The sequence below is a fragment of the Scyliorhinus canicula genome, chromosome 9 (assembly GCF_902713615.1).
Source record: "Scyliorhinus canicula chromosome 9, sScyCan1.1, whole genome shotgun sequence".
In the NCBI taxonomy this organism is placed as follows: domain Eukaryota; kingdom Metazoa; phylum Chordata; class Chondrichthyes; order Carcharhiniformes; family Scyliorhinidae; genus Scyliorhinus; species Scyliorhinus canicula.
Window position 1 is genome coordinate 63,612,538 of NC_052154.1, and position 14,104 is coordinate 63,626,641.

The following is a 14,104-nucleotide window of genomic DNA, read 5'->3' on the forward strand; positions in this document are numbered from 1 at the left end:
TACACTGATGCTACAGTCGTGAATGTACCATATCAGGCTGTGTACACGCGCAGCCGTGTGGAAAACTTAAAGGGACCTTGCAGTTCAATAAACAGGCCTTACACTGCAAAGGGACATTAAAGGGAACATTGCTTATAGATAGCTGCATAATAAATCTGTTTTAATTTGGATGTTTTAAAAACAATTTTCATGTTTTCCAAAAACTGAAATCACCATGACTGCAAGAGTTCACACACCTAACAGAAGTGGTTTGGTCAGTTTTTGTACTTAGTAATACAGGACTGATAGCTCTAGCGGACACAAACATATTAGCAGGTACTTGCTCGTTCCTTATTTGTTGTTCCCAACTGAATCAAAAGTGCTTTTTACTTTAATTTAGTCAATTGATAATTTAAAACTTTAGCTGCACCCTTTTTTGAACTAACTATGAGCACTTTTTTTTTTATATAAAAAATCCCGAGCAGGGCAAACTGCGAGCACAACTTATGACTTTTCTCATCAGTCTGAGTAGTAGAAGCCAGAGAGAGAGATGGTTTGTAGGATGGAAGCAATGTGAGCAGAAAACAAATCTCATAAAACTCTGAAGTAAACAAAGTACCGAGTGAGTGACAAGTGATTGGCAAAGTCTGTAATGAGGTTAGAGTCATAGTGACGGGCAAGAATGCTGATAGAAATACAAAGGAGTTAGCAGCGGGTAAACCAAGGGATCGGCATGGGAAAGAGCGGGTGAGGTAATCTCATATTTTGGCTTTTCTTTTTCCTATCTTTGGGTTAACATGAAATCATCTTGGCTTAAAAAAAGATAGGCCTCTCCCATATTATCTTTTTTTATTAAAAAGGGTCAGCTAGGGCTGTACCATACTGTAGATGACTAGAGATGTGGAGTTTACAGATTATACTTTTGAAAGGGTTTCTCATTGTGGGCTGCATTTTAATGATACTTTTAATTATTTTGTCAAAGCCAACAATATCTTTTGTGATGCTCACAGTAAGTCCGAGGATGTGCAGTTTGAGAAGACCGGTTCCACACTACGTAGAACAATTTATTATATTGCTTAAAGAGTAGGGATGGCTACAATACAATAGATAAACTATGAGCGAGTTTATTCAAAAGTTAATTACATTTCAGATTGTAGATTAAAACCCCTGTGCTCTGGAAAGGTCATTTTAAAAACTTGCAGATACTACTAGTTCTCTGGTATCCTATGTTCCTGGAGATTGTTTTCTCTACACTGGAAATTACTTCTGCTTCTCCATGCTTGTGACAGAAATATGTGTGACAAATAGGCTGTGCTTGTAGACATTAAGATTTATAATATGAATCATTTTTGTACAAAATTGACTGACTTGTTTTCTTTTTTTTTAATGTTTTGCTAGATACAAGGCTGATGTACCAAGTCTTCTCAAGTATTGTTTTGGGAAAAAAAAATTCCCAGGTAAGAGCTGAACGGTGGGTTTATGTTTTGATTTCTCCCAATCTTTTTGAAGTTGTTTCCTCTTTTGTGGGATATAATCACAATGGTGCCAGTGGCTCAGTGTTTGCGTTGAGTTTTGACTGTTCTGCGGGATATTAACTTAATTGGCTTCTGGCCATTGTCACCATACAGCTACTTCCAGCCCAGAGTACGGAGATCAACTGATAAACTCACCTGAAGTTCTTTATCTACATACACCACTTTATACAACAGAAACACTAATATTTCCTTCTCTAGTTAGTTTAACCATTTAAAAGCTGAATTTACTTTGTCCCGTGATAAAAATAATACTTGTGTTTATATAGTGCCTGGTCGGCCCTACAATAGCCACGTCCTTGAGAATTTATTGGATTGAATATCAAAAGTGTCTTTACCATGAAAGCTAAGTTAAGAGCTCTTTGTCCAATGTGCGACCAACCCTTCCTCCACCTTCAGATATCATGCCCTGAGAGGATGTTGACAAACATGGACTTCCATTGGATTGTTCCATGATTATACTTTGCAAACTGTTGTGATGGTTTGTCCTTGCTTTCTGCAGTATGGTTGATCAAGAAAGCCTTTTACTCTTACCACTTGCTATCATGAATTTTGGAAGGCTTTACAGGCTGATAATCAGCCTGGTTGACAATGTGATGAATGCACCTTCTGTGTTCATCACGTCCTGGAGTGGGACCTGAACCTGGAGCTTGTGGCCCACAGCCCACAGGGACGCTACCACTGTGCCATCACACCTCCTTGAGTACTATACTGTCCATTCACCCATGTCATTGTGTAGGAAATCTAGTTCAGTACAGGTGGTAGCAATATGTTTTTATGTTGCTGTGTGGAATAAATATGAGTTCCCTCTGCCCTGTGCTTCCCTTCCACTAGCCGACAGGGCCAAACCTCCACTGAAGTTCCCCCAGCCCTATATCCAGCAATAGACTTGACCTGTGTGCTCAGCTTTCCTCGTTTCAAGCCATCTCTTGTCCACGGGACCTATCTCAACCCAATCTCGTGAAACTGCCTCTCTACCCCATTTAAAACAATCCTTAAAACATACCTCTTTAACCAAGCTTTTGGTCATCTGACCTTAGTTTCTCCTTCTATGGCTCAGCATCACAGTGAAGCACATTATGACATTTCATTATGTTAAAGGCACTATATAATTAGAAATTGTTGGCCACACCTTTTTGCCGAGCTTACTTGGGGGTTATTTAAATTATTAAATTATTTAAATTAAAATTAAATATTTAAATTTAAAAGTTATGTTTCTGAAAGGATGAAATATTTGTGTGCAGTGTTCTATTCCCCCTCCCCCTCCCTCATTATTTATTTGAAATGTCAATATTATTAATTTGTAGATGAACTGAAGAAATACTTGCAACAAGTGGTGTTACTACAATATGATGAGGAGCCAGATTATGAAAAACTAAGAAAACAGCTAAAAGATGGTCTTGAAAGGTTTGGTGCATCACCCGATGGCCCTATGGATCTTGTAATAGCCACTGTAAGTGAATTTTCTGTGCAGTTGACTGGATGAGGACAGCCTCCAGTTTGACTGTGACAGCTCAGACAATATGATTCTGAGGATCCAGAGAGTTGTACCTCTGGCTGTGCTCTTGTTTGAATCTTTTTTAACCTCTTCCCCCCCCCCCCCCCCCCTCCCCAATAAATAACCCTGCCTGGAAGCTTAAGCGCAGTCCAGAGGGAGTGAAAAAACACTTTTAAAACTCACCTGTGCAAATACATTTTCTGGGGTAAGGTGGCCCTCTTGTGGACTTTTGGGGCAACTCCCTTAAAGAGATGCCCCTTTGGCCCACCGCAAAGTTCACCAAGTCAGGGCCATGCTGGGAAATACCTGCACCAATTCTCGGCCCATGTGAATCCCAGCCCAGAGGACTGGAGAATATGGTGCCCAGCCCATTTTTGGTGCCCAGAGTAGGGCACGAACCTCAATGCTGCTGCCAGTGGGGGATCAGAACAGTGCTAATCCCGTTTCTTTTCCGATGCTGGATTCTCCTTCATGTCAAGAACTCTGATGCATGTGGCTGAGAATCCAGCCCTATATTATGGTTCTAAAATTTTGGGGCTCTGATCCCTGACAAGAGGTATATGGTGTTGTAAGCCAAAAATGAAGGGATAGACTTTTACATGAGGTCAACCTTTACACTAGTATATACAGCATATAAAACGTTACTAAGACTATAGAACGTAGAACAGTACAGCACAGAACAGGCCCTTCGGCCCTCGATGTTGTGCCGAGCCATGATCACCCTACTCAAACCCACGTATCCACCCTATACCCGTAACCCAACAACCCCCCCTTAACCTTACTTTTTATGTCACTATGGGCAATTTAGCATGGCCAATCCACCTAACCCACACATCTTTGGACTGTGGGAGGAAACCGGAGCACCCGGAGGAAACCCACACACTTATACGTGAGACATTGTGTATAGTCTGTGCTCCTCTCTACAGGAAGGATGTTATGGCAATATCTTCAGGATGTTGTCTTCTATGAAGAAATATGGAATTAAAAAACACTGAAAATTGGGCAGCACTATGGCACAGTGGTTAGCACAGCTGCCTCACAGCGCCAAGAGCCCGGGATCGACTGTCCACGTGGAGTTTGCATATTCTCCCTGTGTCTGCGTGGGTCTCACCCCGACAACCCAAAGATGTGCAGGGTAGGTCGATTGGCTATGCTAAATTGCCCCTTAATTTAAAAAAACACTGAATAGTGTTGCTATTTTGGTTAGAATGGCAGAGATGATTGGTAATTAAGAAATATTTTTAAATGATTAAAGAATGATTATGAAGCAACAGCCTCACTCCCAATAGCCCCAGGAAAGTACTCAGGGAGTCCGGTTGTAATAGCTTTATTGAAAATTTGGAGGCAGTTCCGCTAACTCTTCGGGTTGGGGGCAGGGTCAAGGGAAATGCCGATTCGGGGGACCATAGATTTGAGCCAGGGAGGTGTAATGGAAATTTTCAGAAATGGGAGGAGAAGGGGATTAAGACACTAAAGGATTTGTTTCTTGGGGGGGCGGTTTACAGGATTGAAGGAGCTGGAAGTGAAGTATGGGCTGGAGCAGGGGGAAATGTTTAGATATATGCAGGGTCGAGATTTTGCTGGAAAGGAGATACAGAGCTTCCCGGTGGAGCCGGCCACATTGCTGGAGGAGGTGCTGACGACAGGGGGACTGGAGAAGGGGGTTGTATCAGCGGTCTACGGAGCTATTTTGGAGGATGAGAGGGCAGCGCTGGAAGGGATCAAAGCAAAGTGGGAGGAAGAGTTGGGAGAGGATATGGAGGAGGGGTTCTGGTGTGAGGTGGACCGGAGATTGAATGCCTCCACCTCGTGCGCGAGGTTGGGGCTGATACAGCTGAAGGTGGTATACAGAGCACACCTCATGTGGGCGAGGATGAGCCGATTCTTTTGAAAGAGTAGAAGATGTATGTGAACGTTGCGGGGGGGGGGGGGGGGGGGGGGGGGGTGCTAACCACATTCATATGTTTTGGTCCTGTCCAAAGCTAGAGGATTACTGGAAGGAGGTTTTTAGGATAATTTCTAAAGTGGTGCACATGAAACTGGACCCGGGCCCCCGGGAGGCCATATTCGGGGTGTCGGACCAGCCAGGGTTGGAAAGGGGAGCGGAGGCAGATGTTGTAGCCTTCGCCTCGTTGATCGCCCAAAGGTGGATCCTGATGGGTTGGAGAGCAGCCTCTCCGCCCTGTGCCCTGGCGTGCCGGGGGGTCCTGTTGGAATTCTTGACTCTTGAGAAGGTTAAGTTTGAATTGAAATGAAATGAAAATGAAAATCGCTTATTGTCATGAGTAGGCTTCAATGAAGTTACTGTGAAAAGCCCCTAGTCGCCACATTCCGGCGCCTGTCCGGGGCGGCTGGTACGGGAATCGAACCGTGCTGCTGGCCTGCTTGAAAAGCCAGCGATTTAGCCCAGTGAGCTAAACCAGCCCCAGAGGGGTTCCACAATTCATGGGCATTATTCATTATGCATTTTCAAGAACTGGATAACATTGAACATTAGTGGGGTGGGGGGGGGGGGGGGGGCGATTGGGGCTATGGGGGATTCCTGATTCCTTTTTGTCAGTTATTTATGTGAACATGTGGGTGAATGTTTTGGGTTTGGTGGGAGGATGGGATCGTTGTTATTGACATAGGGATTGGCATATTTGTTACTGATTATTGTTTATTGTTGGTGGGTGCAAATGGGGAGAAAATGTGAAACAGGAGGAGAATAAAGACATTTTTTTTTTAAAAGAATGATTATGAAGGGATGAGCAAGAGTAGGCCAAATCAAACCATTTCTAGTGATTGAGGGTGAAATCAAGGAATTGGAGCATTGAACTGGAAAATCCTTTTTTTTAATAAAAGATATGGAATACACGATCAGATTAAAGCAGAGATCATGTCAACATTGAAGAATGAGTTAAATAAGTAGTTGAAAGAAGGTGGGAGCGTTTTGAACGAATATGAGCACAGAGCAGGCATTTAGGATTAGAACTGCAGTTCATGCAGAAAATAAATGGCCTGTTTCAGTTTTACAATTTGTTGTAATCAATGACTTTTGGAATGCAGCAGCATTGGGTAGCTCCATGTTAATGCTGCTAGTTGGTGGGCGCAGCTGGAAAATCCAAATTTAATTACTCTGCTGCTTCCGAGTTTTCTGGAATCCATTGATTGGCATTTTAAAATTTATTTTGGGAATAAAATGGTGCCGGTAATGGTTGGCCATGACAAAGCCAAGACTGCCGGTGAATCCAGTGTCTTTTACAGAAATCCAGTCGTCCCAACTGGATAACTGGAGAAAAAATATGCAGGCTAACTTCCTCCCATGTCACCAAAAGTCATGAGTTGGCTGCCGGTTTGTTCAAAGTTGTAGCTGCATTAACAGTGTTCTCAAAGTAGCAGACAGTGTAAGTGCAATCATGACTAACATTTTTAATTTTTTTTTTTCCCCACAGATTTGAAAATATCAATAACCAACTATGAAACTCGCATTATCATGTTGAGGTCAATTTTGAAGCCTATGCCATGAACGGTGCACTGTTTTTTATTAAATCATGCTTTTTATAGCTCTTTAGCAATAGTTCCACTGTTGCAAGTGTCTTTGTAGGAAAATGCATGCTAGTGTGTATTTCATATTTCAAGATTTATATTTGATGTTTTTAAATAAAATTAAATGATAATTTGGAGAGAAGTTGTTTTAGCTGGAATTTTTATGCGGTTTCTTACTATTGGAATTTTGCACTAAAACCTTGATTGCACTGATTGACGCAATTGGGCAACTGATCATTTCCATCTCACCCCACAATTATTGTGTAACGCATTTGTCCATAAATAAACTACTTAAATAGTCAGCAGTCTTTGGTCTCTTGCATGAATAAAATTTGCTTCTGCAGCAGTTTTCTACTTGCAATTAAACAAAGACAACTATCAAACAGTTCGCATTGAAATGATCAGCAACTCCCTTGGCAGATGGACAACGTGATTTTAAAATGTCTCCAAATATAATTTGTTTAAATTGTACGGAGTTTATTTGAATGCATTTTTTTTTGAAGATGATTATTTTACTGAGCCAATTTTGCTTATATTGTGAAACATTGGCCTCAATACAATTTCTAATATCCATTCCGTTTTGGTTAGTGATTGGATAACAATTGCTTGCAAAAAGGCAACTTGTTCAACATGAGTTTGATGGGAGAGAATAACAACAGAGGTGGAGCAGGAATGATCACAACTTAAATCCGCTATAATAAGTTGCCCTTGGTGTCTCCTGCAGGAGGCTCTGAGACTTCTGAAACGCCTGGAGTGTTTGTATGTATCTTCTATACTTCTGTTCATAGAAACTTGAAGTCAACATCTTCAGGGTGACCTCATTCAACCAAACAACCTAATACCCATTAGACCAGGTGATGCAGAAGGTAGGAAATGCAAAGTCAAGAGACTCTGAGCGTACAAAACACACATCTGCTGACTCCATTTTTGTTAATGACTGCCTACTGATGGTTTGGTGATTGGATTTATGATATTGCTGATTCATCAATATTAACATTTGTGAATTAGTTTCTTGTTTTCACAGAAAATATGTACAACATTGTTTAACTTTCTGGCTTGATCCAAAAGCAGGTTGCAGAAGATGTGCTGTCTACTTTTCCCCCTAATGCTTCCGAAATAGACTTTATCCGTATCAATGCAACCCACACTTGCTGAGAAGACTGGTAGAGCAAACATTGATATGAGATGATAATTAAATTGAGTTTTAGCATTAAAAGTAGCTCTCATTTCAAAAATGAAATATGTTTTGTATAATCCACATCAAGTGAAATAAATTTTGGTAAGCAAGGTTGTTTGCAAAATTTTATAAATGTTCATGAGACACTTGCAAAGCAGGTTAATAGGTTATGCAGTCTTCCTCATTTGACAGAGTAAAGCGATTGCACAGCATCTAATTCATTATTAAGGCAGGCGTTTCATTTTGTGGGATATTGCGCTCTCATGAAGTACAAAGCTGACTTTTTTTTATTGCTCAGTGACTGTGCCATGTAGTGACACTTAGAGAGAAGGAATCTGGAAATTCAATTTGCTGTTTTTATGTTGTGTCACTTTGGGTAGCAGCAGGTTTTAAGTGGAATTACAAATTACTTGAGCATTACTGACTACTAGCTTTTGCATCTTTTGGGATCTGAGTTCTAGTCTACTCGTGTCTGCTGCCATTAAGAACAACGCCATAAATATCTTTGCATATACCCGAGCTAAGGGAAAGAAAACACAATCGGGTTGTGACTCTTGACTATTACCTTATTGAAGGTTTGTGTGCATGTCTAGGGAATGAAACTTGATTACGATGGATTCCGTCCTTAATTATCCATCTAACCTGTCTCACAGATGAGTCATTGGCATTGCAAATAGCACCAATGTTGGTGTACCCCAGCAGCTAGCTGGTACCTATTGTAAGAGAGGTATCTCAATCCTTGTAAGTGGAAAGGATGTGGGACATTTGTGAAAAATTGTTTCCGGTTAACTCACCGAGAACTACACTATTCGCTATTAATTTTGTACAAAATAAAGCTTTTTACGGCGGTACTTTGATAAGATTTTCTAAATCTTTTAATACTCTTGCTGGTGCATGTATGGACTTTCAAAGGGCATGCTGACAAAGTACCAGAGAATAGACATGTTAGCAAAATTAAAGCCTGTAGAATTGAAGGAGTAGTGAGAGCATGGTCAGAAAGCACTGAGTAGTAGTAAATACCGTATATACTCGCGTAACATGTGACTTTTGAGCACCTAATTTGAAGCCTGATACGCGAGGTACAAAAATCGCGGGTGTGAAATGCTGGCCAAGATAAGTAACAACATCCAGCTGGCTTTACTAGCGTCGTTCAGCCACTTGCCGTTTCCATTCATAAAAACATGAATGGAAACGTCAAGTGGCTGAACATCTTCCCATCAGAATGCTGTGGTCAAAATCTGAAGAGTAGTATTCTGATGGGAAGAGTGGATTCTGCTGTGAAAGCTGTTCGAACAGCTTTCCAGCTGGCTTTACTAGCGTCGTTCAGCCACTTGCCGTTTCCATTCATAAAAACATGAATGGAAACGTCAAGTGGCTGAACATCTCTCCTTCTGGTAGGCGACAAAGGATTTTATGGTCAGGTTTGTCTGGTCCAATTGACTTAAATATCAGGCGACTTAGATATCAACCTAGGGGCTGGTTTAACACACTGGGCTAAATAGTTGGCTTCTAAAGCAGACCAAGGCACGCCAGCAGCATGGTTTAATTCCCGTACCAGCCTCCGAACAGGTGCCAGAATGTGGCGACTAGGGGCTTTTCACAGTAACTTAATTGAAGCCTACTTGTGACAATAAGTGATTTTCATTTTCATATCAGACAATGTTTCAACACAATGGGTTTAATGCCTAGTTAATTGATTTGTCCGTTTTAAATGCTTTACAAGTGCTGGTGCAAGAATTCCGGGTGAAAGATTCAATGAATAAAGAGGAGTATGTTATTGACTATTTCTATGTTCCTTTAAATTTCATTATCCAATGGTTTCTGAAGCTCTGAGCAAATGCCTTATCCAGGGTAGCTTGTTCTGGCAAGAGACTTGTTGACAGCTGTCAAGGATGTAGTATGTTTTGGCTGCAATTCATATAAATATATGGCTCATATAAATATATGGCAAACAATTGAGCTGACTCGTTGTTTTAGAACTTGAAATATAATACACACTGCTAATTTTTCCTTCAATAAAGTTTTATCACTATTAAAGCAAGCAAATAAATCAACATTTGTGTCATAACAAAACCCAAGCAAACTACAGATGGACACCGAATGCAGATGTTTCCTGATGATACACAAATACTCTCACAACACAGGGACCATGTTATCTCATGTGCACACCTACTGTACTATTAAAGACTCATGCGCTAGGCCATATGACTATTCTACACCCATCACTCGAAAGAAACATCAAAAGCAGATCTCAGAATGAGCAACTAAAACTCGGCAACCTGCTTCCTGTCATTTAGTTGCTTTACAAAGAAACGGTTTGCATTACAATTCTCAGGATTAGCTATTTGCTTTTTTTAAAAATGCCAAGCTTGTCAATCGCTCCCTGTTGAGTATGGCAGTTATATTATCTATCAATACTCTAAAGCCATTGTAAGGAACTATAGTTTTCATGATTTAAAACAAATGTAAAATTCCTGATTCATCTAGATGTGGTGCCGATTGGGATTCCATAGAAAATCATCAAATTCATTTGACGATGAATCTGCTGTGGACAATGTCATTTTTCTCTCACCAACTGCTATCCATCAAGCTGGAAGCTTATTGTAACAGCTAGTAAATTTGTAAAACTAAAGGACTTCCCTCAATGCCTACCTTGATAATGTATTAAAATTGACTGTTACGGAATCCCTGCAGTGCAGGAGCCCATTTGGCCCATAGAGTCTACATCAACCTTCCAAAAAAGCACTCTACCGAGGGCCACTCTCCACCCTCTTCCTGTGACCCATGCATTGATCATGGCCAATCCACCTAACCTACAGACCTTTGGATTGTGGGAGTAAACCAGAGCACCTGGAGGAAACCCATGCAGACATGGAGAGAATGTGAGAACTCCACACACACCGTCACCCATGGCCAGACTCGAAGCCAGGTCCATGGCACTGAGGCAGCACTCACTACTGCACTTTAGTCAATGTACTGAAGCAACAATATATAGTTTCACAGAACATGATGAGATCAGAAAAAATACACTCCATGAAGGCTATTACCTCAGTAGATAGGAGAGAAAGATTTAGGTATTTTCAAAAGCTGGCAAATTAATGAGGATGACAGTACAAGCCAAGACAAGTCTCTAGCCAGGGTCAAAGCATTGGATCCACAATTAATAAAAATAAAACCAGGGACAGGAACCAGGTTAACATGTTGAAAATTGAGAAATGTAACGGGTCACAGTCAGGATTCAGGGTAAAGCGTTTCAGACAGAGATGAGACATTTCACCCAAAGAGTGGTGATCCTGTGGAATTTATTACCAGAGGAAGTAGTTAATGCTAAAACATTGAATATATTCAAGATGCAGCTGGATGTACCACTTGGGGCAAATGGGATCAAAGACTATGGGGAGAAAGCAGGATTAGGCTATTGAGTTGGATGATCAGCCATGATCGTGATCAATGGCAGAGCAGGCTCCAAGGGCCAAAAGGCCGCCTGCTGCACCTATTTTCTACATATCTATGTATGTAACCGACAAGTATAAATTCAAAGAAACAGCTGATTTAGGAATCTGCACACCCTAATGCAGTGTTCTTCAAAGTCAGGGGCGCGACCCGCAGGTGGGTGTCGGGAGGGTCGCGGAGCCGTTGTCCGCGGCGCTCCCGAACACGCAAATCCCCGCGCAGCAGCCGGCGTTGTCAAGCGGGCGCGAACATGTTAAAAAAAAATTTGCCCGCATTGTGCATGCGCGCCGATTATCGTGCGTGCATGCGCAATGCGGCCAAATTTTTTTAAACATGTTCGCGGAATGCGCATGCGCGCCAGTAATCGGGCACGCATGCTCAGTGCGGCCGCTATTTTTTTAAACAGTTGCAGCTTTTTGTTTTACAAATTCTGTAGTGGTTTTTATTCATTTATTCACTTATTTTATTCATTTTTTTTACAAAGTTTGGGGGGGTTTTATTCATTTTTTCATTTATTTTACTCATTTTATTTTTTTTTACAAGTTCGGGGGAGGGGGGTTTATTTGATAAAATTTTACACGAAAAATTCAGATGGAGACTCAATACTTTCCGACACCGGAAGGCTTCACCTTCATCCAACAGGTTCCATTGGAGGAGCATGTACGAGGGCCAAAGGGACCCAAAACAATTTCCTCCATTTTTGTCAGCAGCAAACAAGGTAAGAGAAAATGGTGGGTTGGGCAGGTTGGCCGGGTTGGGTACCGAAGGTTGGCCGGTTGGTAAAAATGGGTCCCCGGAAACAAAGTTTGAAGAACACTGCTCTAATGTACATAAAAGTTCTGATTGGAAAATACAAAGCTCACAATATAAGTCGCCATAGTCTCAGATGATCATCTTTACTCTTTGAGGGTGAGAGCTGACTGGTGGTGATTTAACCTGAGGATCACCACACCTCAGGCGAGGGGAAAAGTTGAGACGGTGGGCCTTCATGAATAACCTCAGCCGGTACAGGACTGAACCCACACTGTTGGGCTCTCTCTGCATCACGAACCAACGGACCAGCCAACTAAGCTAAACCGGCCCCCTTTTAAATGTCGCCACAGCCCCAGAGGACCATAGGCCAATCTCCCCTTTGAGAGCTGATTGATGGTGATTAAACCTGAGGGTTACCCCACCTTGAGGGCAAGGTTGAGAAGGTTAGGCCTTCATGAGTAACCTCAGGCGGTATGGAAATTTATTTATTTTTAATAAATTTAGTGTACCCAATTAATTTTTTTCAATTAAGGGGCAATTTTAGCGTGGCCAATCCACCTCGCCTGCACATCTTTGGGCTGTGGGGGCGAAACCCACACAAACATGGGGAGAATGTGCACACTCCACATGGACAGTGACCCAGAGCCGGAATCAAACCTGGGACCTCAGCGCCGTGAGGCTGCAGGGCTAACCCACTGCGCCACCGTGCTGCCTACGGTACGGGAATTGATATCAGGCTGCTGACACTGTAAGAACACATGAAGCCACCCCTAGACAGGTGAAGACGCTGACTACCCAAACAGCTAACCTTCGGTTAAGTCCAGGGAAAGGCAGAAGGCTTGAAGCAGTGATACAGCAACAAAATACAGACCAGACCAAGAGTTGTGCAAGTGCTATGGATGATCGCATGAGTTCACAGCGAGAAGGAAATACCCACAGACAGATTCAACTCCAGAACTTTGGAAAGCCCAATCACTGGGAAAAGATGCACAGGGCAAAGACATAAGCTGGTAAATGAATTACTCGAGGTAGAGCAACGGGGTGAATGAGAAGGAACCTACATACCCAGGATGATGATGGTGCGTTTGAGGATACAATAGAAATAGGAATCGTACACATACAAGAAATGTATATTTGTGACAGTTCAAAGAAAATATATTCACTCAACTATTCAGATCAGGAAGGTGAGAACTATCCAAAATCAGAAGCTTGATACCAGAGCAGAGTAACATCATCCTGCCTGGTGCTCGGGTTCAGGATATCTTATCTGGGCTGCAGAGGAATTTGGAGTGGGAGGGTAAAGATCCGGTTGTCGTGGTCCATGTAGGCACCAACAACATAGAACAAGAAAAGAGGTTCTGCAGAAGGAATATGAGGAGATATGGGTTAAATTAAAAAGCAGAACAAAAAAGTTAAAATTCTCCGGGTTCCCACCTGAGCAACGAGCTAATTGGCACAGGGTCAATAAGATTAAAGAGGTAATTGCACAGCTCAAAGTTTGGTGTGGGAGAAATGGGTTTGAATTCATGGAACATTGGCACCATTACAGGGTAAGGCGGTTGCTGTTCCGATGGGACAGACTTCACCTCAATCAAGCTGGGACGAGTCCTGGCAAATCGCATAACTACAGCTGTACATAGGACTTTAAACTAAATAATGGGGAGAAGGGTTAAGTTGTATGGAAAATTAGAAAATCAAAGTTAAAGGAGAAGGTGAGAGTGAGATTAATCATGAGGACTTTAAATGAGATAAAAGGGGCTGAAGACTCAGGAGAGGTTAGTAAAGTTTCTAGAACATGTAGTAGAACAGAGAGTATAGAAAGCGGCAGGAATCTAACCTCAGGCAGAGCAAAATTGGGGACACTTTTGACAAGGGGAGCGGTCAACGCAAGTCTGAGGGTGTACCTAAATGCGCACAGTATACAAAAAAAGGTAAATGAGCTTCTCGAGCACATTGAAATTGGTGGGTAATTGTGGGCATCACAGAGTAATGGCTGCAAGGGGTCAGGGCTGGGATCTAAATATCCAAGGATATGTGTCCTATCGAAAGGACAGGCAGAGGGGCGGGGTTGCATTGTTAGTAAGAAATGAACCGATAGCAAGAAGTGATATATGGTCAGAAGGGGTAGAATCTGTGGGTTGCGTTGGGGAATCACAAAGGGAAAAGACCCTGATGGGAGTTATG

General features: G+C 42.1%; 1 protein-coding gene across 4 annotated transcripts in view; it reads left to right on the forward strand.

Annotated features, from left to right (window-relative positions):
- Positions 1–6,842, forward strand: part of LOC119971354 (inactive serine/threonine-protein kinase VRK3-like) — an 82,364-nt gene extending 75,522 nt beyond the window's left edge. For all 4 annotated transcript variants that reach the window (XM_038806773.1, XM_038806776.1, XM_038806775.1 and 1 more), the window contains exons 12-14: positions 1,378–1,436; positions 2,819–2,964; positions 6,444–6,842. In XM_038806773.1, the coding sequence (XP_038662701.1) occupies positions 1,378–1,436; positions 2,819–2,964; positions 6,444–6,449 (211 nt within the window). In that variant the 3' untranslated portion in view covers positions 6,450–6,842. The remainder of the gene's footprint in view (positions 1–1,377; positions 1,437–2,818; positions 2,965–6,443) is intronic.
- The last annotated feature ends 7,262 nt before the right edge of the window (positions 6,843–14,104 follow it).